This window comes from Juglans regia, chromosome 1 (assembly GCF_001411555.2).
Source record: "Juglans regia cultivar Chandler chromosome 1, Walnut 2.0, whole genome shotgun sequence".
Lineage (NCBI taxonomy): Eukaryota > Viridiplantae > Streptophyta > Magnoliopsida > Fagales > Juglandaceae > Juglans > Juglans regia.
In genome coordinates this window covers 25,467,184-25,494,559 of record NC_049901.1, presented here as the reverse complement: position 1 = coordinate 25,494,559, position 27,376 = coordinate 25,467,184, and the positions used below count along the sequence as shown (strand labels likewise).

Sequence of the window (27,376 nt, the reverse complement as noted above, 5' to 3'; positions counted from 1 at the left end):
AGTATGTCAGTTTATGCATGAACCAAAAGTGCCGCATTGGAGTGCTGTTAAAAGAATTTTGAGATACCTCAAAGGCACAATTAATCATGGTCTATTGTTTCCTTTCAAAACCTCTCTCAATCTCCAAGCCTACTCTGATGCTGATTAGGCAGGATGCCCAGATGATAGACGATCGACAGGGGGTTTCTGCATTTTTCTTGGTCATCACTTAATCTCCTAGAGTTCTAGAAAACAAAAGACGGTGGCAAGATCAAGCACTGAAGCTGAGTATAAATCTATTGCTACTGCTGCTGCTGAATTAATTTGGTTACAAACTGTACTCTGTGAACTTGGGATTAATCTCTCTAAAGCTCCAACCTTATGGTGTGACAATATTGGTGCCAATTATCTTGCTGCAAATCCAGTATACCATTCGAGAACCAAGCACATGGATATTGATTTTCACTTTGTGAGGGATAGGGTTGCAGCTAAGTCTCTTGCAGTTTCTTTCATTAGCTCCAAAGACCAAATTGTAGATGTTTTTACAAAGCCTTTAGTATCTGATAAATTTTATAGTTTTCGGTCGAGTCTCAATGTTGTTGACAGCCCCTTGGACTCGAGGGGGCGTATTAGCATAGATACATTACAGAACTATACAGCAAGATAAAATACTAGAACAACCGTAGGAAAACTTTTCTGTTATTCTCTCCAGTACTTGTAACAACCTTTTATTCTCTTTTCTGTTTCCAAAACCCTCTGTAATATGTGTATATAAACACTGAAATCATAATGAAATATCACGGAGGTATTACAAGAAATATGTAACTCTGTTAATGCGGGCCTCAACCCTGTCTCCATTTGTAATTTCTATTGTTTTGTTAGTACCTATGTGCCAAGAAAAAAACAGAAGAAAAAGGAAAACTGAAAATAAAATCCCACATGACGGCATTTGCACGTGGGCATGCGCACATGTAAAAATAATATAAATAAATAAATTGATTCAACCCCTACTACAACACTATACGTCAGCCGCCATTAAACATGTGGTGTGCAGTGGATTACACTATACAACCTATATCTTTAGAAAATTCTATATGCAGTTTGTACTTTGGGACTCCCCGCACACGATAGGCATGAATCGTTTAATTAAGAGTCAAAATGCTATCGTTCTAAGGAGTAAAACACATGAAAGAATCGGCCCCAAAATCTAACTTCAAAGATCTCCATGTTGCGGCAACTCTGCGTGCGTAACCTACAAGGGTAGAGGTCGGGAAGACCTAGCGGCCGGTAGAAATGGAGGCGGTATGGTTGGTGTGGCCGTTCAAGTCCCTAGGGGAGCTAAACTCATTGGTCAAGTTCATTTTGTCATTGGTGGACTCAAAGCCAAAGCAGAAGAATTTAGCGTCGATAAGCTTGCGGTTGCAAGAGGAGTAAAGGAAGTCATTGGCTGTGACACATTGACCTTTCCACTTGGAGGGTACAGGGCCAAGAAATCAGTCATCTAGATGCCGGTATCTTAGAGATTCAATGAGGTACAGGGCCAAAATGAGAGCTTTGGAATTAGAGAGCATTGTGTTGTAATGAGCTTTGGAAAAATGAGATTTGTGCTGGTGGTTCCTTCCTCGGTTTCCTTAATGTAGAGAGTATACACGAATTTTTTTCATGAATTACAACTTTTTAATTTGGAGGATTTTCCTTTTCTGTTTAATCTATGCACATCTTGCAGTATCTTCAACCAACGAAAATGTCGAAGTGAGGATGCGGAGGATTAGCAAGTAACAAGTTTAGGATGTCACTGGGTTTGCCAGTGGCGGCAAGTATGAACTATGTTGATAACACGGGGGCAAAGAACCTGTATATCATCTCCGTAAAGGGGATCGAGGGTCGCCTGAACTGGTTGCCATCTGCTTGTGTTGGTGACATGGTGATGGCCACTGTCAAGAAAGGGAAACCTGATCTCAGGAAGAAGGTTTTGCCTGCAGTCATTGTCAGGCAACGGAAGCCATGGCGTCGAAAGGATGGGGCCTTCATGTACTTTGAAGATAATGCTAGTGTGATCGTGAATCCGAAAGGAGAAATGAAAGGGTATGCTATTATTGGTCCTATTGGGAAGGAATGTGCTCCCAATGTTATGATAAAAAAATAAAAATAAAAATAAAATAAAATCTATGCACGTCTTTATGCTAAAGTCTATGGTGGATGGCTCCGTCTCTCGCCTAGCATGCATCCGACTCCCATTTTTGATTGCTTGTGGAGATTCAGTGCATTGTTTTGTAAAAATGAACAAATATGAGCAAATGAACATAATTGAAACCAGAACTACCAGAGCTTGTGGGTAGGGAAAATGGAAGGCTTGGCATTGGGTTGGAACTTGGACTGTGTAAGTAGTCTTCTTCTGGTCATCTTTAATAGTGGGAAAAGAGGAAGAAGATGCGGAGGAGGTGGAGATGGGTGAGAGAAGAAAGTGTAGGAGGGTGAGAGTGGGAGTCATTGGAGGGAAGAGTGAGATGGCTCTAGAAATGCAAATGAGAGGGATCTAAGAATGGGAAATATGCTAGGGACCTTTTTGACATTTCATCACAATTTAAAGAGTAAATGACCAAAAGCTCCATTCGTCCGCACACAAGCCCTCAACGGGACTGTACCTAATAGTGCTCTATCATAAGAGAGGAACACTACATCCATCAAAAAAGTGTCCCCAAAGTGTGTCTCAATAATTGCATTTTATTTTTTTCTTTTATGTTTCTTTTTATTTTCATGTATTTTTTTAATCATCACAAACATTTTTTAAAAAAATAAAAATTTACAACATCATTAAAAAATACTTCCTTAATCACTAAGTAAAAAAAGAAATGCTTTGGAACATACTTTCGAAACACTTTTTCGGTGGATTTAGCTTTTTTCTATCATAAAAAATTTCTTTCCTATTTTTTCTTTTTAAATTAGATTTGACACATAACTCAGGGCCCTATTTTTCTTTTAAAATTTTAGATTGTACTATACTAGATTTTTTTTTTAGTAATGCCAGGTACAAGTTTTAAATAGACAATTTTGTTTTTTAAAAAAAGTGTGTCCCATTAGTCAAGAATAGTTTTTTTTTTTTACAATTTGTTAAAGTGACGTCCATTTTTTATAAAGACTTATATAAAACTTATCTGTTGAGATTTTTACAAATAATTTGTCTTTTTTTTTTTTAATGCCTCAGATGTAATTTGAGGTTGACGGACACGATTAGTTAATGAATTATTTTAAATGATTTGGGCTTAATTGTGGACCTTTTATGTATTTAGACAATTGGACTTACATAGTTAACTATTATGATTTTTTTAATCTTAATATGGGATTTATATTAAAACTAAGGAAAACTATTGTACCGGTCTATAATGTTAATATTTCTCAAGTTTATCCATAGAGTTTAAAAAGTTCCAAATATAATCTTATGCTTAGGTCCGTAAACTGAAATTAGGGGTGATAATTTGTGTTCATGGGTCATGTTTGTATTGTGTCAACTAATGTGTATTAGACTATATGAGTCAACCCAAATATGACATGTTTAGTAAACAATTCAAACTATAAAACCCTAACACGAGCCATATAAAAAAGGGTGACATGACAAGACCCACATAATCCATTCAGTAATTAATTTTATTACGTTAATTATGTTTAACTCGTTTCATATAAATTAGTTGAATTGACCAATATATTTATTTTAACCCAACTAATATAATCTCATATATAATACAATTAAATTAAAAAATAAAAAAATAAAATAAAATCTCATATATAATACAAGGGCAATTATATAAGGGTAATTATATAAATCATTCACAATTATAAGTGGATTCATGATAATAACTTTTATGATTGATAGTGTAATGCCCATCCTTATAGTGAGACTTTAGAAAATGATTTTAGAAAAAAAAAAAAATGAGACGAGAATTACTGAACCTTTTAAAACTTTTATTTTCCTTCGCATGATATAAAAGATTCTACAGTTAAAATTTAAACTTGGCTTTACAAAGCTAGGAGAGATTTTTGCAGCGGAATTCATTTAATTAAAATAGAAGTCTTTTTACAAAATAAGATTTTACATGCCATACAAAATGCCTAGGCTTCCATCACCTTTTCCTTGGGCCGTGTCTATTCTGAAACTTTGTCCTCATCTCGTTCCTGGGTGGGGTACACATAAAATGAAATGAGTCGAATACTCAGTAAGCATTACTTTAAATTTGTAAAAATATAAGAACATAAGTTTCATTCATGCATTCTCACTTATATACATACTTTACATAAAACGTTTTATTTTCTTTAAAACATTACGAGGTGAGATTTTTCTTTTAAAAATGGTTTTTATTTCCTCAAAACATTCCCACCTTGTACTTTCCTTCATAAAACAAAGACCTTTCGAGCATACAATTACTCTTATCACATTCCTTTGGCCGGTTCACATTGTTACACCCCGTATGTTGGGGTTAGCGGTCTTTTAGATTTGATTCTGTCGTGACGGAATCTCTCAGTCAGGGGGTAGCATTGGGTGCACTACCTGTACTACTTATCCAGCATTGTAATATGCTCCATCCTTTGGTACCATCATTCATTTATTAGTCATGAGTGTTACGTAGTGTTATACATTAAAACATTCATTTCTTTTCAATCATTTCCTTTCCTTTCATTAATTCCTTTCCTTTTCATTAGTTCATTTCATAAAACATATTTTCGTAACATAAAACATAAAACCTCATTATTCATTTCATGGAACATAGATACAATATATACTACGTATAGCATCCAATCACATGCATACAACTATTATTTGGGGTGCATAAGAAGTGGCCGCCAAACAGGGCCAGTACATACATATACTTAAAACCTTAATACCTTAGCATAGATTTGTAAAACATTTTCATTCTTAAAAAAAATTTCTTTCATTTCATTTTATAAAAGAACATTTTTCATAAAAGCATTTCATAAAGCATTCATTTTCATTTTCATACTTTTAGAAAACTCTGAAGAAGCATGAACGTAATACTTACCTGGACTCCATGATATGCACATTTCATCCAGTTCGTTCATATGCATGTTAGATAGCAACCTACATGCATTCACAACCTTTTGTCATTCCCAAACCCTAACTCTTAGTTCATTTTATTCCATATGACCTTAACCTCTAATTGGTTCTTGACTTAGACTTCCTCCACCTAGACTAGTCATTGCCCAATTAATCATCCTTTAACCATTTACTCGCAAGCTCCTTCATTTCACTTACACATGTCATCATCCTATCCTTGAGGTATAACCCTTGCCATACATCGTAGGCCTAGACTGTAATCTAGAAATTCCAACTTCAGTTTCTAATTAGCAAAGTGAGCTTTCATGCTTCATTTTAATCTCGAACCATTACTCATGAGCTTACAACTTAATCTCACTTCACCATATGACCCGACTGCATTCACAATACCAGTCTTTAAATAATACCCTTCCCTCATACATAATCCAAACCAACATCAATCCTAAGTCCCAATTAATTTCCTCACATCAAAATGCAAAACACAAGTCAACCAAGCATACCCATACAACCCATCAAACATACATATGCAATTCATCCATCATACATGTGTCACACCCCTTTATCACCTAAGATCAACATATAATCCAATGAAGATCAACAATCACCATCCATATGAAATATACTCAAAGTATATACTCTGTCCAAATACATAACATCCACTCCCTTACAATCCAACCCAATACATGAAATCTGCCTATACCATTTATTTTTATTATTATTATTATTATTATTTAAAAGAGAATGAAAGTCACATGTCCAATAGTAACCTCCTCCTAATTTTATTAATAATGCCCTCTTATGGCAGAGGAATATCGTGGTAACAAGAAAAGACCCATAGGAAAACCAACAGGATCGTAGCCAAGGAAAACAATCTATGGCAATCTTATGACAAAAACAAAGGAAAATAGAAAGAACCACAAAAACTAGAGGAAAAAAAAACCTAAACTCTTAAGAGTTGGGAGACCTAAGAAGTCCAACCGGAGCAAACTAAGAAGAATCCGTGGAAGAGCGCAATCATTAGAATAGACCAAATCTACACCTAAAGCCCCTTCCTTGGCTAACCAATCCGCCACCATATTAACTTCACGAAACACATGTAGAAACTGGCAATGAAGAGTACAAGTCAACCCAATAATATCTTCCCAGAAATCCTCAAGGCACCACACACCACAACGCCCTCGCATCCACCAAAAAATAATCACCATGGAATCCATTTCTATAATCACATTATAAATATTTAAAGAATTGCAAATTCTCAAACCTTGAAGGAGCGCAAGAAGTTCTGCTTTGTTATTTGACCCATAACCAATAGGAGAGGCATAAGCCTTAACAAAACATCCTGACTCATTCGAAATAACCCCACCAATACCACAAGGTCCCAGATTCCCAAGGCTACTGCCACCCATGTTCAGTTTATACTAACCCAACGATGGCTTAATCCACTTAACCAATTTGCAACAAGGAGCTTTTGGCACGATCGGTTTGATCCGCAAGGCCTCCAAGATCTTCTCATCCCGGTTAGACAAACACAAAGGTTGTTTTGCCCCAAGACAAAGGGAACCAAGGCAAACACAAATAGAATGAACAACAACTTCATGAGTTTCTCGAATACCTTCCATTCTCGCCAGACATCTTCGCCTCCATAGTCTCCAAGTAACAATGATAGGAATGATGCCAAAAATAAAACCCACCAGAGAAGAAGAGCTAGCATGCCCAAACTAAGTCCCAGAGTTTTGCATCCAAGATATGCCAAGAGGAATACCAAACAGAGTGCCAAAGAAAGACCAAACTTTGTACGGAAATTCACCCTAAAAAAGAACATGGTTAATATTTTCAATATGGCCAACATTACAACAATCACATTTAGAAACAAGGGAAATACCAATACGGCACAAGGCGTTCATCCACACTTCAAGCCATATGCCAAGCCCTCCAAAAATGAATAGACATTTTTAAGGGAAGACATTTATGCCAAATCCAATCATGCCAATCAAGGGGAGAACCTCTAATCCGAAAACAATGCCAAGTAGATTTTGTAGAGAACATACATGTCTCTATCGGAGTCCAAACAAGAACATCTTCTCCGGGCTTCGGCCCGGCTAAAGAGACTAAAATCTCATCCACCTTCTCCTACCCAACTAAACTCTCCAGAAAATCCACATCCCAAGTATCCAACAATCTACACTCTTTAATTTTTAGCAAAGGTGAACCCACAAGCCGCATCTCATTAATGAGAGGACCATTATCCCTCCATTTATCATACTAGAAAAAAATCTCTCCCTCTCTACTCTTCCATTTTGAGTTATTTAGCAAACACGGAATACAATTAGCAACCATTCTCTAGAATCTCATACCTTTCATGTATTTACTAATGCCCAAGGCTTCGAACCCACATATTTAGCTTTGAAAATATTGGCCCATAAAGAATTACCTTGTAGTAGATTCTAAGCAAAACGCATGTGTACAGCTTTTTGCATGTCATGGAGATGCCGTAACCCAAGACCACCTTCTTCCACAGGATTGCAAATATGTCTCCAAGCCACCCATTTCCTTTTCTCCTGCCCTCTAGATTCCCCCCAAAAGAAAGAGCTCATCAATCTATGAATCTTGTTAGTAGTAGCTTGAGGGACTTGTAAAACAACAAAGAGGTGAATCGCCATGCTAGAAATAACATTTCTTAGTAGAACAAGTTTGCCACCCGTAGAAAGTAGCCTCCTCTTCCACCCACTGATTTTTTGTCTAACTTTATTCACCATGCCTTCTAGATGACACTGCTTAAGGCGCCCCACAATAATCGGCACACCTAGATATCTGAAAGGGAAGGTCCCCTCCATGAACCCAGTACGACGTAAAAGCCGATGCTTGCGCATGGGAGAAATATGCTTCAAACAATACAACGCAGATTTCTGAACATTGATAGCCTAACCCGACCATCTCTCATATTGCATTAGGATGTTCTGAATAGCTCGGACCGATCTCTGGTTTCCATTAGAAAAAATCATAATGTCATCAGAATACATTAAATGAGACACAACTGGCGTACCTTGGGCTTGATAAAATTGGCCAAAATTATTATCTCTCACACTGGCATGAGCCATCCTGGAAAGTACCTCTTGCTAAATAATAAACAAATAAGGAGATAAAGGATCCCCTTGACGGAGATCACAGCCTCCCGGAAAGAAACCCTTGACCGTACCATTCATCATAACTGAGTACCATGGACTAGAAATGCAAGAATGCACCAATTCACAAAATTCAGAAGAAAAGCCAAACCTGCGCAAAAATGTAATAAAAAAAGCCCAGTCCGCATGATCATAAGCTTTTGTCATATCCACTTGCAGCATAATATTACCTCCATGAGTACGTTTGTACATAGAGTGAACCATTTCCTGTGTAAGGCTAATATTCTCAAAAATACTCCTTCTCGGAATGAAAGCTCCTTGCTCCAAAGATATCAGTCGAGGCAGGAGACCTGTTAATCTATTCACCATAATCTTGGAGCAATTTTTATAAAAAATAGAGCAAAGACTAATAGGACAAAATTTGTCAAAACCTGTAGGCGAATCTACCTTTGGTATTAAAACCAAATAGGAGGCCGTGAAGAATCTGTGAAGTTGTTTGGACATAAAAAATTCCAAAACTGCATTCCACACATCAACTTTAATCACCTCCCAGCAACTTTTATAGAAACCCGACCCAAAACCATCAAGACCAAGAGCACTTTGAGACGGGATGGAAGACAAGGCCTCAAAAACTTCCTCTATAGAAGGAGCATGTAGAAGGGAGACATTTTCCTCCTCTGATATGACTGAATCAATTAGTTGTTCTAGCCTAGGAGGCTCAACCGTTTGATCCCGTTGAAGGAAAGAAGAAAAATATTCCACTACCCCTTGATGGATGCTTTCCAGTGTCTCATACACAACCCCATTTGAATGCATTTCAAGCACTCTTTTTCTCCTCTTATTAACAAGGCAAGCATGAAAAAACTTGGAATTACGATCCCCATCCACCTTCCATTTTAATTTTTCCATTTGTGCCAAATGGATCGCTTCCCGCTGCCGCCAGCTTGCCAAATCCGAGACTGCCATATGAACCTCCTCCAAATTTTCCTCCCAATTTACTTGAAGCTGTTGCTCAATCTCCTTAACCTGTTTTCCCAGAAAATCAATACGGCCCAAAGTATGACCAAAGACCCACTTATTCCACTCCCTTAACACCACCTTAGTATGCTTTAAATGATGGGTACCAAGGTGAGCCTAGTCTTAAAGATATTTAGCAAGTTCCAGATGGGCCAACTACAAGTTCAAGGGCCAAGAAGATCAAGGAGGAGGCAATGCAAGAATTGATGCAATCCACTTGAAACGTGTTTAGCAAGAGCCCAACATTCAAGTGGGCTTAAATGATGAAAATTCAGTTTTGATTCATTTGATAAGCTGTGGAAGAGGGCAACAATATCACTTGAAGGCTTTGGGCACTTGAAGGCTTTCAACTTATTTAATTCATTTAAAAGATTTATTTTATTAGTATAGAATAATTGTGATTATTATGGGAAGCACTTAAGGGGGCCTATGCAAGGGCATGTTGGAAAAATTATTATTTTATTGAACTAGGGTTAGGGTTTTATTATAGCATTACTGTAGCCGCTCCACTATTCATCCAGCGGCATTTTGGGTAAAAGGGGTTTTATTTTAGCTAGGGTTTTAATTAGGTTTTTGTTTAAATACTCTTTGTTGCCTCATGTTAAGAAGTTTATGAAATTTGATGAATTTATTCATTGTGAGTTGAGTTTATCTTCTCTTGTTCTTGATTGAACTTTTGAACTTATCAAAGGCAAATCACAACCTTTGTGACATTCCTCCTTGTAATTTGGGTTCTTGAGATGGGTTATTCAATGGGTCTAAATTTTAATATAATCTAGGTTCTTGAAACGATTTCTCATCGGGTCTAGATTCTCTATCTATTGACTTGATTTTGGCTTTCTTGGGGAGTTTTCAAATTGATTGTGGATTCAGGGGATTCTATTCCTGCGGGTTCATATCACTTGGTATTCAGAGCAAGGTTTCTAATCAGGTATGATTCTATTTTTTAATTCTTGCATCTTTAAATTTAATTATAGGGCTTCATTGTTCTAGGGTTACAAAAAAAAAATGAAAAAAAGAACAAAAAGTAGGCTGCCGAAATTCTTAGGGTTTTTGGTTTTGCTGAAATTTGCATCATCTAGGGTTTCTTGCATCTCTAAGTTTGTCAATTGCTTGGAGTGTCATTCCATTGTTTCTCTTCTACTTCATTGTCAATTATTGTGTGCTTGAATTCAATTGCTTAATTTTCACAATTGAATATTGCTGTTTGTGATTGAATTAGAGAAAAGAAAAGAAAAGAAAAGTGAATTTGATAAAAGAAAAAAGGAGAAAAGAAAATGTGGCATATTCAAAGGTTGCTACATAGTTACAACAAAGAGAAAGAAATAAATTTGTTGATTGAGCTTTATCATCAAAGTGGCTGAATACATTTTTTTAGTTGATATCTTGGTTTATAATTACTCATTTTCTCGTATAAATTCCTTGAGTGTTGTATCATTTTATTCCTTCCTTTAATTTTTGTTATTGTTTCTTGGATCTATATTACTAGTTGGGATAATACAAGATTGTATTATCTTGATTGTATTTCAACTAATTCTTAAAGAACTTGAGCGGAAAACTCTTGAGATAAAAGGCAAGAGAGTGTGAGACTATTATCGGAAAAAATCCAATTAAGAGTGAGACACGAGTGAAGTGTCATTATTTGAGTGTAAACACGTAGGGGAGTGTGTGAGGTTTTCATTTTTACCACTAACATTATTTTCTGCAGCACCTTATAATGTCTCACCGGAGTAGCTCATCACCAAAGGGGATGACAGATAACTCATCATTTGTGTTGCAAGCCATGTAACAACAGTTTGAGCAGTTGAACTTGGTGTTGGGTGAAGTGAGGGATAGGATGGATCATCAAGAAGCGGTAATTAGAAATCGACATGGCATGAGAGATAGGAGGAGGAGTGAGCCTTGTATTGAACATAAGTGTAAGAATGAAGAGTGTGGTGAGTCTTTTGTTACCAGGCATGCACTTAATACATTACTTAAGATGGATGATATAGAGCAGCAGAACGAGAACATTTTTCATACTAGACGCCACATCAACAACAAGGTATGTAGTATGATCATTGATTTGAGGAGATGTATTAATTTGGCTAGCACTACTTTAGTTGAGAAATTGAATTTACCTACTTTGAAACAGCCTAGACCATACAACTTGCAATGGTTGAGAGATTGTGAGGAGGTTAGGGTAAATAAGCAAGTGCTAGTTACTTTTTCAATTGGAAAATACCTGGATATGGTGTTTTGTGATGTAGTGCCTATGCATGCTGGCCATATTTTGTTGGGAAAGCCGTGGTAGTTTGATAGGAAGGTGATCCATGATGGGTTAAGGAACATGTATAATTTTGAAAAGGATGGAAAAACAATCAAACTTGCTCCTTTAACTCCAACACATGTCCATGGGGACCAATTGAAACTAAAAAGTGAGATTGCTCAAAAAAGAAAGAGTGAAAATGAGAGTGATCAACAAAGAACGAGTGAAAGTGAGAGTGATCAAAAAAGAAAAAGTGAAAAAGAGATTGAGCTAAAAAGCAAAAGTGAAAGTGAGATTGAGCTGAAAAGCAAGAGTGAAGGTGACATTGAGAAAAAAATAAATAGTGAGGCCGAAATGAAAAAAGAAAGAAAAATGAGAGAGAAAAAAGAAGAGGGTGAGACTAAGACCTTAAGAAAAAGAGAGAATAAGTTGAAAAATAATTGTGAGGTCGAGAGTACAAAAAAAGATGAAGAAAAAGATCGGGACAGAAAAAAAAAGAGTGAAAAGAAAAAAGAGTGTGAAAGAGAAAAAGAGAGTGAAAAAGAAAAAGAGAGTGGAAAGAAAAGAGAGAGTGAAGAAAGTGAGAGAAAAACAAAGAGAAAAGTGAGTTTTTATTCTAAGGCGAGTCTTAATATTAACGAACTTGACGTATCTTTACCTTGTATTATTGTCTCTTTATTGCAGGGATTTGAGGTCGTGTTTCCTAGCGGTGTGTTTAGTAGATTGCCACCTATTAGGAAGATAGAGCACTACATTGATTTTGTGCCAGGTGCGACAATTCCTAACTGACATTTCTTTGAAGGACAAGGTGAGTTGTTGACTAGAATGTGTGCTAGGCGGGAGGATTGTATCCAGACTTTTCCTCATGTATTCAAATACACACAAGGTATGAAAAATTTTGTGGTTGATGCTTTACCAAGAAGGTATGTTCTTGTCTTCATTTTAGATGCAAAATTGTTGAGACTTGAATATAATAAGGAATTGCATGCTAATGATGATGACTTTGCTAGTGTGTATGAAACATGTGAGAAAACATCGTTTGGTAAGTTCTATAAACTAGATTGGTACTAGTTTAGAGACAATAGATTTTGTGTGCCTACCAGTTTTATGCTTAAGTTGGTTGTGTGTGATAGACATAGTGATTTGTTGGGTAACTTTGGTATAAGGAAGACTTTTGATGTGTTGCATAAACGTTTGTGGGAGTATCATTTGATATGAACCCGCGGGAAAGGAATCCCTTGAACCCACAGTCAATTTGAAAACTCCCCAAGAAAGTCAAAATCAAGTCAAGGATGGAGAACCTAGACCCAATGAGAACTCGTTTCAAGAACCTAGATTATATTAAAATCTAGACCCGTTGAAGAATCTGTCCCAAGAACCCAGATTACAAAGGAGGAACGCCACAAAGGTTGTGATTTACCTTTGATAAGTTCAAAAGTTCAATTAAGAACAAGAGGAGTAAAACTCAACTCACAATGAATAAATTCATCAAATTTCATAAACATCATAATACTCCTGAAAATGAGGCTACAAAGAGTATTTAAACCAAAAGCTAATTAAAACCCTAGATAAAATAAAACCCCATCTTCCAAAAATACCCCTGAGTGAACAGTGCCACGGCTACAGTATGGCGCTACAGTAACTCGGCTACAGTAACCCTAACCCTAGTTGAATAAAATAATAACTTTCCCATCATGCCCTTACATAGGCATAAACCCAATTATTCTAAGCAAATAAAATAGGTCCTTGAAATTAATTAAATAAGTTGAAAGTCTTCAAGTGTCCAAAGCCTATAAGTCATGTTGTTGCCCTTTCCATAGCTTATGAAATGAATCAAAGCATAATCTTCATCGTTTAAGCCCTTGAACTTGTATTTGGCCCATGTGGAACTTGCAACATATCTTTAAGAGTAGGCCCACCTTGGTTCCCATCATTCCCCCTCTCCTCAAAAGGATTCGACCTCGAATCTCCACCTGGATCAAAGGGAAAAATGTTAGTAACATTATCATTGATTTCATATGCATTGTCATTAATTCGTTCAAGAATTTGAGAACATCCATCCAAGCTACTCCTGTTGTCAACAGATAAATACATGAAATCTAAAGGAGTAAATAGATTAAGCCTATAAATAATTTCAAAAGGAGAATATAAAGTGGTAGTATGCATGGTCCTGTTATATGCAAACTCTATAAATCCATCCATAACCACAAAAATAGAATTTCTACTCCTTTCTTTCCTAGGCAGCCCCAAAACAAAGTCCATAGATATGTCTACACATGACTCACTAGGAATATGTAAGGGCGTATGCAACCCATGGGGCAAAAGTATAAATTTGGCCTTTCTGCATGTAATGCACCTGCCACAAATACAATTGACATCTCTCTTCATCTTAGACCAACATAACTGTTCATGCAAAATGTCTAATATTTTCTTGACACCAGAATGACTACTCCAAATATATGCAAACTCGATGAAGGGCAAATGATAGTCCCACAAACGTCCATGCAACAGGTCAATGTATGGCAAATGATACCCCTACAAACGTTCCTGAAACACATCAATGAATGACAATTGATACTTCCACAAACGTTCATGCAACACGTCATTGAAAGGCAAATGATATTTCCACAAACGTTCATGCAACACAACAAAAGTCTTCCTCACACTATGGTTACCCAACAAACCAGCATGTTCATCACACACAAGCAACTTACGCATAAAACTAGTAGGCACACAAAATCTATTCATTCTAAACAAGTACCAATCTAGTTTATAGAACTTATCAAAAGATGCATTCTCACATGTTCCATACACACTAGCAAAGTCATCATCATTAGCATGCAATTCCTTATCATATTCAAATCTCAACAATTTCGCATCTAAAATGAAGACAAGGACATACCTTCTTGCTAAAGCATCAACCACAAAATTTTTCATACATTGTGTGTATTTGAATACATGAGGAAAAGTCTCAATACAATCCTCCCGCTTAGTATGCATTCTAGTCAACAACTTACCTTGTCCCTTTAAGTGTGTCAATGACTCTTGTTTTTCCAAGAAATGTCGATTAAGAATTGTCGCACCTGGCACAAAATCAATGTAGTGCTCTATCTCCCTAATAGGTGGCAATCCACAAAAGACATCACTAGGAAACATGATCTCATATCCCTGCAACAAAAAGACAACAATACTAGGCAAACATACGTCAAGTCCGTTAGGATTAAGACTCGCCTTAGCACAAAAACTCACTTTTCTCTTTGTTTTTCTCTCACTTTCTTCACACTCTCTCTTCTTTCCACTCTCTTTTTCTTTTTCACTCTCTTTTTCACAATTACTTTTCAACTCATTCTCTCTTTTGCTTAAGGTTTTAGTCTCACCCTCTTCTTTTTTCTCTCTCATTTTTCTCTCTTTCTCCATTTCGGTCTCACTATTTCTTTTCTTCTCAATCTCATCTTCACTCTTGCTTTTCAGCTCAATCTCACTTTCACTTTCACTCTCACCTTCACTCTTGCTTTTCAGCTCATTCTCACTTTCACTCTTGCTTGTTTGCTCAATCTCCTTTTCACTTTTTCTTTTTTGATCACTCTCATTTTCACTCTTGCTTGTTTGCTCAATCTCCTTTTCACTTTTTCTTTTTTGATCACTCTCATTTTCACTCTTTCTGTTTTGAGCAACCTCACTTTTCAGCTTCAATTGATCCCCATGGACCTGTGTTGGAGTTAAAGGAGCAAGTTTGATTGTTTTTCCATCTTTTTCAAAACTGTACATGTTCCTTAACCCATCATGGATCACCTTCCTATCATACTGCCATGACTTCCCCATCAAAATATGACTAGCATGCATAGGCACTACATCACAAAGCACCATATCCTGGTATTTCCCAATTGAAAAAGAAACTAGCACTTGCTTATTTACCATAACCTCCCCACAATCACTCAACCAGTGCAACATGTATGGTCTAGGGTGTTTCAAGGTACGTAAATTCAATTTCTCAACTAAAGTAGTGCTAGCCAAATTAATACAACTCCTCAAATCAATGATCATACTACATACCTTGTTGTTGATGTGGCATCTAGTATGAAAAATATTCTCACTCTTCTGCTCTATATCATCCATCTTAATTTTTGTATTGAGTGCATGCCTGGTAACAAGAGAATCACCATACTCTTCATTCTCATACCCATTTTCAACACTAAACTCGGGACGCCTCCTATCTCTCCTGCCATGAAGATTTCTAATTACCACATCTTGATGATCCATCCTATCCCTCACTTCACCCAACACCAAGTTCAACTTCTCAAACTGTTGTTGCATGACTTGCAACACAAAAGATGTGTTACCTACCATCTCCTTTGGTGATGATTCACTCCTATGAGACATCATAATGTGCTGCACAAAAAGAATGTTAGTGAAAAACCTCACACACTCCCTTACGTGTTTACACTCAAATAATGACACTCCACTCGTGTGTAACTCTGAATTGACTTTTTACTCGATAATAATCTCACACTCTCTTACCTTCTACCTCAAGAGTTTTCCCACTCAAGTTCTTTAAGAACTAGTTGAACTAAATCAAGACAACACAACCTTGTATTATTGCAACCAGTAATATAGATTAAAGAAACAAGGAATGAATAAAATGACACGAGACTCAAGGAATTTATACGAGAGAAAGAGTAATTTATACCAGAAAGATGTAATCAGCTCCTATGAAGATAAAAGCTTAATCAACAAAAACTTTATTTCTCTTCGTTGAAACTATGTAGCAACTTTGAATATGCTACCTTCTCTTTTCTTCTTCTTCTTCCTCTTCTTCTTCTACTTTTTTTTTTTTTCCTAATTTTTTTTTCTTTTATTTTATTTTCTTTTCCTTTCTTTTCTTTTCTTTTCTTTTCCTTTCTTTTCACCAATTCAATCACAAATAGCAATATTCAATTGTGAAAATCAAGCAATTGAATTCAAGCACGACAATGAAGTAGAAGAGAATCAATGGAACGGCACTCCAAGCAACAAATAAACTTAGAGATGCAGGAAACCCTAGAATTTTGAAACCCTAGGTGATGCAAATTTCAGCCAAACCCAAAATCCTAAGAATTTCAGCAGCCTACTTTTTGTTTCTATTTTTTTTTTTTTTTGGCAACCCTAGAACAATGAAGCCCTAGAATTAAATTTAAGGATGCTATAATTAAAAGATAGAATCAGACCTGATTGGAAACCTTACTCTGAATACCAAATGATATGACCCCGCGGGAAAGGAATCCCTTGAACCCACAGTCAATTTGAAAACTCTCCAAGAAAGCCAAAATCAAGTCAAGGATGGAGAACCTAGACCCGATGAGAACTCGTTTCAAGAACCTAGATTATATTAAAATCTAGACCCGTTGAAGAACCCGTCCCAAGAACCCAGATTACAAAGGAGGAACATCACTAAGGTTGTGATTTACCTTTGATAAGTTCAAAAGTTCAATTAAGAACAAGAGGAGTAAAACTCAACTCACAATGAATAAATTCATCAAATTTCATAAACATCATAATACTCCTGAAAATGAGGCTACAAAAAGTATTTAAACCAAAAGCTAATTAAAACCCTAGATAAAATAAAACCCCATCTTCCAAAAATACCCCTGAGTGAACAGTGCCACGGCTACAATATGGTGCTACAGTAACTTGGCTACAGTAACCCTAACCCTAGTTCAATAAAATAATAACTTTCCCAACATGCCCTTTGTAACAGCCCGCTAGAAATTCATTGAAGGAATTTCTATTGACTTTAGGAATCTCGTGAAAATCCCATAAGTTTTTACGAATCGACCTATTGCATAGGTTTTAGTCTGTCAACATAGTCAGTGTTATCACTCATTATGCTGCTAGAAATATGAGTTTTATTTATTTGAGGTGGTTAGAAGTGTCAGAATGCATTATGGTCTACGCCATTACACTCAGTGGATTATTTAGGATTTTATGGCACAATATCCTATTTTCATAATTCCGGACGAAACGTCTGTTGGAAATTGTGAAATTATTTTTAGGGGCACTTCGAGGTTAAATTTCGGTAAAAGATTTTCACTAAAGGTTAATATGAATATTTAGGAATTTTTAGTACTAAGTTTATGATTCACTTTTTCGAAGTGAATAGTAACCTCGATAAGCGCACCAATTGCAGTGTTTCGAAATCACAGTGTGGAATGTCCAAATTGGATTAGAGAAGTTTTATTTGGACACTTGGCAAGATCTTAGCCACACTTAGTGAATAATTTTAGACACTTGGCACCATAAGGAACGTTTGTTGGATTTGAAGGAATCAAGGTGTGAGATCATGTCGCTTAAGCAAAACTTTGTTTCATCTGCTCAACCAAATTGTGCCAGATCAAAGAGGTTTTCAATCCTAGTGAAATTCTAAATGGTGGGAATCCAATCGAAAGCCCAAAAGCATGGTTGAAATCGAAACCCTAAACGGTTTCCCCAAAACCCTAAAGTTGGCCTCTAAACATTTTCTAATCCGATTTCTAGCATTGTGTTTAATCACTTGATTAAATCACTTCCACATGCTATTAATCCTTCAAATTTGTGTTAGAACATCATTATCCAACCTTGTTAACCTTGAAAAATTGATTGGACCAAGTGATATTGGATTTGGGCTTGATAGCAACCCAAACCCTCTTTAAACCCCAAATTTTAGGCCCATTCGGTTTAGGCCCACTAAGGCCCACGAATTTGGTCACCATAGGATTGCTTCATGGCTAAGTTTTGTACCCCCACTTGGCTGGCCAGATCTGTACAAGAAGGTCCTAGAAGGTTCTAGAAAGACAAAGCAAAAGGGCCACCTCACTCTTTCACTCTCACACTCCACCTTGAGAAAAGATCTTGGTCTGATTTTTATGAGAAGAAAAGGCCAACCTCAACCATTCATTCAGTCCTATCACTTTACATAGCTTGTGTAAGAAGCTCTTCAGTCCACTTCCCACGAAAAGCAGCTCTCCTTTACACTTTTCCTTCATAGAACACAAAAGACACTCTCGGACAGTTTTTCGTACCTCTTTTGAATGCCTGTTTCGAAGCTTTTGTAAGTGTTTCCTCGCAATGTTTCCTTCATAAAAGTTGTTTATTTTGGAGTCTAGTTTACGTGGATATCTTATTTGTTCCATTTGGAGATCATTTGATTGGTAAAAAGTTGTTTAGACCCCAGAAAGGTTATTCTGGGCGATAAACTGGAGAGTGTGTTATATTTTGGAGTTTTTGACCAAGCTAATGAATAGATCTTGGTCCGAAATTTTTATGGAGTACTGTTAACATGTGTATATGATTATTGGTTGAGGATTTGTTGCATGATTAAAAGTTTTGGTGAAATATTTTCTTAGGTCTAGAAACTTAGAAACTGGAAGAGGAAAAACAGTTTCTGTTTTGAGAAAGTTTAAATCTTTTATGGTTTAATCTTATTCCAATGGCTTTGATATTTTTATTGGAAGATCCTAAGCATCTTATATACATGTTAGAATGTTATTTTGAAGATATTTGATGTTAGTTTCGAACATATGAAATTTTATGGAAGGAGATATTCGGTTAGGCCAAAGTGATGATGTTCTTGGCTAAATTTATGTTTTGGTTGATGTTTACCCATGTGATCTTGAGTTTGAAGCTTGGATCTGTTTTAGGACACCTTTTTGAACCATGTGATGTTTTGGTTTGAAGATCACTTCTTTATAAGTCATGGATCAAGAGGTTGATCAAAACAAGTTAGAAACAAAATTCTGTTTTGAACTTAGAAGAGAAACCAAAAAGTTCAAGTATGGTTTTAGTGATTTTGATGACTTTTGTTCATGATTCAAAACATGATTATTCTTAAGAATATGTTATGAGTGTAGTAGAAGAAAAATTTTGGTTTAATCATGAGTTTTGAGATTTGAAAGAATTACAACAAAAAGCAAAGGAAATAGCCTTTGTAAGTTTCGGCCATATAGAGTTTTGATGGTTGTGTTTAATTTTAAATTTTTATGAATTGATATTTGAGTTTAGGACAAAATTTACATAAGGTATGTAAATTTTGGTGATTTTTGAAGTTATGATGCAAAATCCTTAAGTTAGGGGTAAAATGGTCATTTTCCCACATGTAGAGGGTAAAATGGTAATTTTACTCTAAGTTGATATTTTTCCATATTCCTAATTGTTAGTGATTAAGTTCTAATTTTTAGAAATCACTACTTTCAGTTTCCCGTGATCGCACTTGAGTTTTGTCTCGAAGCACGAAGATCGAGGTAAGTTAGCTTTTAACTTACTATCAATTTAATGTGTATGTGTGATAAGTAAGGGAACTAAATTGTATGTATGCATGTTATCATATGTGCCATGCCAAGTCATTACATATTTATCTGTTACACAGAATTTATTCTGTCATGAATTATTCATCTGTTACACAAGATATTCTGTCACGTATTGCTATACATGCTATACATTGCAAGTATGTCATGTTAAGTTAAGTATGCCATCTGTTACATGTATTTCTTGTCATGTAATATTCATTGTCACATGTTACGCCACGTTAAGAAATGTTGTCTGTTATATGGTATGCCATGTTACGAAATGTTGCATGTTACATGTATGACATGTTATGAAATGTTCTCTGTTACATTTATGTCTCGAAGTATGTCATGTTTGTCGTCCTACGTTCATGTCACGTTATGTTACGTCAAGATTTCTGTCTTTTATGTCACGTTCATGTTACGTCACGTTACGAAATGTCATGTCTGCCAGTTAAGTCATTCATGTCAATCACGACCCTAAGCGCTAGGATGGGGTAATATCCTAGTGGAACTCCTTTGTTCACGCTGGAGTGTCTAAATAGGTGTGAAATTCCCTGGGTTGACGAAGTACAGTCAACAGGTTGCGAATGGGGCCTAATTAGCTGGTCACCGGAGCGCGCCAGGCACTAACGCCGATGGTGCCACACATTATGTTATGTGTGTCCACAGCAAGTGTGGCACAAACAGATAAGTCATGGGGCCACAACAACTGTGGAGCATGAAGTATGGGGCCACAACAACTGTGGAGCATACACTACGTGAGACACAGCAATTGTGACACGTAGAATACGTGGGGCCACAACAACTGTGGAGTACGTATTAACGCACTCACAGCTGGTATAGACACCTGTGATGTGATGCGGTAATCGGCAGGGACACACGGCTCAAGGGGACCTGTGTAGCACCCATATGGTCACGTTAATGATTAAGTTTATTGAATAAGATTCCAAGTTCAAGTCATGTTTCACGTTATGTTACGTTCAAGTTTACGTTCACGCAATCATGGTAATCCCATGAGACAAGAATATGTTTCAAGTTCATGTTATGTTATATTCACGTTCACGTTATGTTCCAAGTTCATGTTATGTTATGTTCACGTTTACGTTATGTTCCAAGTTCACATTTATGTTATGTCATGCTCAAGTTCAAGTTCAAATTATGCATGTTCATGTTTATGCTATGTTTCAAGTCCATGTTATGTTTCAAGTCACGTTCATGCTAAGCTTCAGTTTCAGTTTAAGTTATGCCAGTTATGTTATGTTGTATGTCAAGTTATGCCATGATTACTTATGATTTGATTTTGCATTCATGCTTTTACTGCCATGCATGCATCATTAACCTGTGTGGAAGTTTCCTGTTAACTTGCTGAGATTTGTAATCAAATCTCACTGTGGTAGTCCCAACTACCATTCCCCCCGAATGGTAGATTTTGCTACAGGATCTGAAGGAGAACTGGGAATCGACCAACTGGAAACGGTTGACTAAGCGATGGTGTGACGTAGATGGTAGTACATCAGTTACCTCAGATTACTACTTATATTTGTGGAGTTCAATCTCCAGCACTCTTTTGATCACAACCATATGGACTATTATTGTGATCTCAGTTGTTTAGTATGTCATTATGTATGAAGTATGTTTTAAGTATTTGGGATATTTCGGTTTGGTGCATAGTATTGCTAAAAAGAAAAATTATCCGCTGCGAATATTGCATAATGCTAGATGCATGTTAGGAATATTGCATCTTATATGTCATGAACGGGGGCAGGTAACCTTGTGTTGCATGTCTCGACGCTTCGAATGTCCGTCCGATCCCAAGCGGAATTTGCGGGCGTCACACCCTTACATAGGCATAAACCCAATTATTCTAAGCAAATAAAATAGGTCCTTGAAATTAATTAAATAAGTTGAAAGTCTTCAAGTGTCCAAAGCCTATAAGTCATGTTGTTGCCCTTTCCATAGCTTATGAAATGAATCAAAGCATAATCTTCATCGTTTAAGCCCTTAAATTTGTATTTGGCCCATGTGGAACTTGCAACATATCTTTAAGACTAGGCCCACCTTGGTTCCCATCATCATTTGCCATTCATTGACGTGCTGCATGAACGTTCGTGGAAGTGTCATTTGTCATTCATTAACGTGTTTCATGAACATTTGTGGGAGTATCATTTGCCATTCATTGAATTGTTAGATGGACGTTTGCGGGAGTATCATTTGCCATTCATTGAATTGTTACATGGACGTTTGCGGGAGTATCATTTGCCCTTATTAGAGTTTGCATATAATAAGACCATGCATACTACATATTCACATTTTGAAATTGTTTTTAGACTTAATTCATTTATTCCTTTAGATTTAATGTCTTTACCAGTTGATGACAGGAGTAGCTTGGATGGACTTGTCCAAATTCTTGAACAAATTAATGATAATGCTTGTCAAGTGCATCTTCCAAGTGAGTATCATGTTTATGCTATTTTCAACGTTAGTAACCTTTTTCCCTTTGATCTAGGTGGAGATTCGAGGTCGAATCCTTTTGAGGAGTGGGGGAATGATAGGATCCAATGTGGGCCTAGTCTTAAAGATATTTTGCAAGTTCCAGATGGGCCAATTACAAGTTCAAGGGCCAAGAAGATCATGGAAGAGGCAATGCAAGAATTGATGCAATCCACTTGAAACGTGTTTAGCAAGAGCCCAACATTCAAGATGGGCTTAAATGATGAAAATTCAGTTTTGATTCATTTGATAAGCTATGGAATAGGAGATAGGAAGATTCGTGGTGAGGGGCGGCTAGCGACTATGCGACGAAAGAGTTATGGTGTTAGGACCCTCTTAATTCCTGCAAATAAAACACAAAGCAATAGAATAATGGAAACGAAAGAAGATGAAGAAGACATGGTCAAGGCATGGGAATTCAAGGTCCCAATTCCTCCAGCCAAATAGAAACATCAATTTGTCCAAAAGTGCTTCTCCCCCTGCAGGGATGTGTGGGATATACAGTTAAAAGGGAACAATTACTAAACTGCCCTTCAAGATAACAAACTCAGCAGAATGTAAAAACTACATCGTTTAATACAATTATTAAAACGCCACCGTTTGCTACAAGGGATGAAAAACAACCATTCCTTTTGAGCTCCAAAACGTTGTTGTTCACTTCCTGCCTTTGTACAGCGTCGTTTAGTCCAACCCGTAGCTCTAAATTGCGAATTACTTCCCCTTTCTTCCCCTTTCTTCTCTTTCTGCCATCCTCCCCAGCCTAAAGTTCCCACCTTTGAACCCTAATGCCCTTCCCATGGAAGCCTCTTAACATTCTCCCCTCCTTACAAGACCTTGCCCACAAGGTGTGGTCGTAACCTCCAGAGACTCTCCAAAGTATTTTCCTCTTTTGAAGCCCCAACCCAATGTACCAGCCCTTCAGTCTCTGCTCATGGCCCCTGCTACTTCATTCGACGGTCTAAAATGGCCGCCGGTTCTGGTAAGACCTCCCTTTCATCGTTGGTTGGTGGTAATTCTAGAAGAGCTTGGATCCTTGTTCCAAGTTTCTTTTTCAGACAGGAAACATGGAACACTATGTGGAACCGTGAGGTGTCTGGTAACTCAAGGTGGTACGCCACCTTTACTAGCCTCTTGACCACCTTGAACGACCCATAAAAATGGGGAAGCAAGTTTCATGTTCCTCTAGCCTGCAATTGTCTTTTGATGGGATGGTTGTAGCTGTAAGTAAACCCAATCATCCACCACAAACTCTCTTTATGTCCTTCTTTTATCTGCATATATCTTCCTACGATTTTTTGCTGCGGTTAAATTGTTCTCGAGAAAATTCAGCACTTGTGATCTGCTTTTGAGTTGTTGATCTACTGCAACATTATTTGAAGTGCCTGGTATGTAGTCCATGAGCCTAGGGGAGGGTAGCCATAGAGGGCTTCAAAAGGGGTGACCTTGGTGGCCCCCTTGTAGGTACTATTGTACCATCACTCTGCTAGTGGTAGCCATTGGGTCCAGCTCTTGGGTTTCTACCCCACATAACATATGAGGTAACCTTCCAAAACTTTATTTAGAGCTTTAGTTTGCCCATCACTCTGAGAGTGATAGCCTAAACTAAAGTTCAGAGTGGTCCCTTGCAATTCAAACATAGTCCTCCAAAAGGAACTTAGGAATAAGGGGTCTTTGTCAAACACATTGGATTTTGGAAACCCATGCAACTTAAATACAAAACCCAAAAATTTCTAAGCCACGTCCTGGGCAGTGTAGGGGTGAGCCAAGGGTATGAAGTGCCCGTACTTAGTAAACCGATCAACCACCACAAAAACCACTGAATACCCTTGGGACTTTGGTAAGCCTTCAATAAAATCCATGCATATATCCATCCATGCTTGTTGTGGTATAGGAAGAGGCTGTAACAACCTTGCAGGGGATAGTGTCTCATATTTGGTTGACTGGCAAATGTCACATTCTCTCACCCAAGTTTTTATATCCTTCTTCATACCGACCCAATAAAAATCCCTTTTTGCCCTCTTGTAGGACCTTAAGTACCTTGAGTGCCCAGCTGTGGGGTCGGTGTGGATGTAATGTAGTACCTTTAATTTAAAAAGGGAATCAGGTACCACCATGATCCTGCCCTTCTTAAGGATCAAACTCTGTTGTAAAGTTACCCTTGTAGGAACCTCCTTGTTGTTCATCAATTTCTCTAACAGTTTAGAATATTCCTTGGACTGTTGATAATTGACCTTCAATTTAGTAACACAATCAGGAGATGAACAAGTGATCTGGGCCATAATTCCTGCAGCTTCCTCCTCCTCAGTACCCTTCCTAGATAGGGCATCTGCCACCTTATTCTCTTGTCCCCTTTCATATTCGATTTTAAATTCGTAGCCCATCAGTTTGCTGAGCCATTTATGTTGGGCCTCAGTTCTCACTCTTTGCTCTAGCAAGTACTTAAGAGCTTGTTGATCTATCCTTATAATAAATGACTGCCCTAACAAATAAGGGTGCCACTTTTGTACAGCCGTGACCACTGCTAAGAGTTCTCTCTCATATGTAGATAAGAGTAGAGAGTCTTTCCCATTAACATCTTACTTAAGAAGGCAATAGGCTGTTCTGATTGCGTTAGGATTGCACCAAGACCCTTGCCACTAGCATCACACTCTATTGTGAATGGTTGGCTAAAATCTAGGATTCTAAGCACTGTTGCAGCTGTTTTTAGCTGCTGAAATGCTTGAGTTGCCTCTACTGACTAGACAAATACATTTTTCTTTAGGAGACCCGTAAGTGAAGTTGCTAACAACCCATAATTCTTTATAAATCTTCTATAATAGCCCGTGAGGCCTAGAAACCCTATCAAGGCTTTAGTGGTTTTAGGTAGGGGTGTACAAAAACCGCCCAAACCAATCGGGAACCGATCAGACCGGCCGCCGAAGTCATGAACCGGCCGAAACCAGCAAGGAACCGGTCGGCGGGCGGCAAGAATTGTTGAAAACAGATATCAGCCGGTTCGAACCCTTGGAAAACCGCTGAACCGGCCGACCCTTTATATATATATATATTTTTTGAAATATATGTATATAAAACGGCGTCGTTTTTCCCTTGGAACATAAAAAAAGAAAAAAAACATATGGAACGGTGTCATTTGGATTTAATATGCCCCTGGCCCCTTTTCTTCTTCTTCCCCGCGTCATCTTCCTTCCTCCATTTCACCTGCAACTTTCTTCTACTCTCTCATGGTAAATGGCGACACATCCCTCCTCCGTCACATAGACGTCGACGGCAGACCGAGGAACTGAACCACACCGCCCTGAGACTGATAATATCGGTTTTCTCTCCCCCAATCGACTGGTTTCGGCTGGTTTTTTCCTCTCATGGCAGACATCGGTTCGATGTCGGTTTGGCACCGAAACCACGCCGAACCCATCGATTTTCAACCCTAGTTTTAGGTGTAGGCCACTCTAACATTACACTGATTTTTGCGGGATCCGCCTTCACTCCCACATTAGAAATTAAGTGACCCAAGTATTCCACTTCCCGAAACTCCAAACCTACACTTTGAGAGCTTGGCAAAAAGCTGATGGTCATGTAGTCGTTTCAAGACTTGTGTGAGATGCCCCAAATGCTCTTCCCACCCCTGATACCAGGTTAGTATCTCACCTTGCATGTGGTAGGAGGAGGCCATAAGCAATCTATGGCTTGGTGGGGTTTGATGATAGCTAAAATATTGATTAGCTTTGAATATCCAACCAGCTGCATTCTCTCCTTCAAAATGTGGGAATTCCAATCTAACCCCCATGGTATTTGTTCTTCTAGGGTCCTGGTTGTCGACATCTCTGTTCATCTGCTGATCTCTAGTGTCGTATTGTTGCTGGAGTTCAAACATGGTGCGGATCATGTTTGTAATTTGTGCCACCTGACCCTTGAGGTCCTGAATCTCTTCCTGCATCGCCAACTAGTGTTGATTTTCCTGTTGCTATTTAGTGGATCTGGTATTTTCAGCCATGAGAGTGACCATAATGAATTTGGGTGTGTGTATGGTATATGGGGTATATGGTTTTTGTGGAAAGTCTATGGATGGTTCTAGGATGGATCTAGGTATGGTCTTGTGTGTGGATTTGGGAAGGTTTTGTGTATGGTTTTGTGTATGGTTGAGAAAACTGTATGAAGGTATATGTAATAATGGTGATTATGTAAAGAACAGAAAATGGTGTAGGATCTGGGCTCTGGGATACCACTTGTTAGGACCCTCTTAATTCCTGCAAATAAAACACAGAGCAATAGAACAATGGAAACAGAAGAAGATGAAGAAGACGTGGTCATGCCTTGGGAATTCGAGGTCCCGATTCCTCCAGCCAAACAAAAATATCAATTTGTCCAAAAACGTTTCTCCCCCCGTAGGGATGTGTGGGATATACAGTTAAAAGGGAACAATTACTAAACTGCCCTTCAAGATAACAAACTCAGTAGAATGTAAAAACTAAATCGTTTAATATGATTTTTAAAATGCCACCATTTGCTGCAAGGGATGAAATGCAGTCGTTCCTTTTAGCTGCAAAACACTGCCATTCACTTCCTGCCTTAGTACGAGATCGTTTGGTCCAACCCGTACCCTAAATCGCAAATCACTTCCCCTTTCTTCTCTTTTTTCCGACCTTTGAACCCTAACGCCCTTCCCATGGAAGCCTTTTAACATACGGGGTGAGCCTTAGGGAGGAGCTTTGGGAGAGGAGGGGTTGATCGGGGGCTCTACACAGGCGTGAGGCGACGGTGGAGGTGGTGGTGCAATCCGATGATAGCGGTGGGGTGCTAGCCGATGACAGTGGTGGGGGGCTGCTGCGGTGGAGGTGTTGGGGAAGAAGAGAGAGAGGGGAGAGAGAGGGGCGGTTGGAGGGAGGATAGAGAGAGAAGAGAGAAAATGATGATCTAAGGTTTTCTTTTGGTATTTAATCCTAACCCTTCATCTAGGATTCCTAATCTTAATCTAACGATATATATTTAAACACTTAGAGCCCTCTTATTGGATTAGCTAAAAGCTAAATCCAATGAGTATTTAGCTATTAAAGAGTAAAATATGCTCACATTGGATTAGTCAAATTCCAAATATTTAGAATTTAGCTACAGTGACTTTCAAAAGTTTTTCTAAATTTGAAGGTCACTGTACATACAT

The 27,376-nt window shown here is 37.8% G+C and overlaps 1 protein-coding gene and 1 pseudogene across 1 annotated transcript; one reads left to right on the top strand and one right to left on the bottom strand.

The window, feature by feature from the left end:
• Positions 1-1,723: 1,723 nt before the first annotated feature.
• Positions 1,724-2,519, top strand: LOC109000432 (annotated as a pseudogene).
• A 5,936-nt stretch (positions 2,520-8,455) lies between these two features.
• LOC118348568 lies at positions 8,456-24,602 on the bottom strand. The gene is made up of 3 exons (XM_035690506.1): positions 24,378-24,602; positions 8,617-9,195; positions 8,456-8,527 (listed from the first exon to the last, which is right to left on the bottom strand). The coding sequence occupies exons 1-3, from the start codon at positions 24,600-24,602 to the stop codon at positions 8,456-8,458; spliced, it is 876 nt and encodes a 291-aa protein (XP_035546399.1).
• Between the last annotated feature and the right edge of the window lie 2,774 nt (positions 24,603-27,376).

Excerpts from the sequence above, each read along its gene's own strand:
- LOC118348568 (XM_035690506.1), bottom strand. The coding sequence starts at position 24,602 with ATGGGCTACGAATTTAAAATCGAATATGAAAGGGGACAAGAGAATAAG. Across the intron at positions 9,196-24,377 it reads ACAAGGAGGTTCCTACAAGG|GTTAAGGAGATTGAGCAACA; the intron begins GTAACTTTACAA and ends CTGGGAAAACAG. Across the intron at positions 8,528-8,616 it reads ATTTGGTTTTAATACCAAAG|ATTAACAGGTCTCCTGCCTC; the intron begins GTAGATTCGCCT and ends TATGGTGAATAG.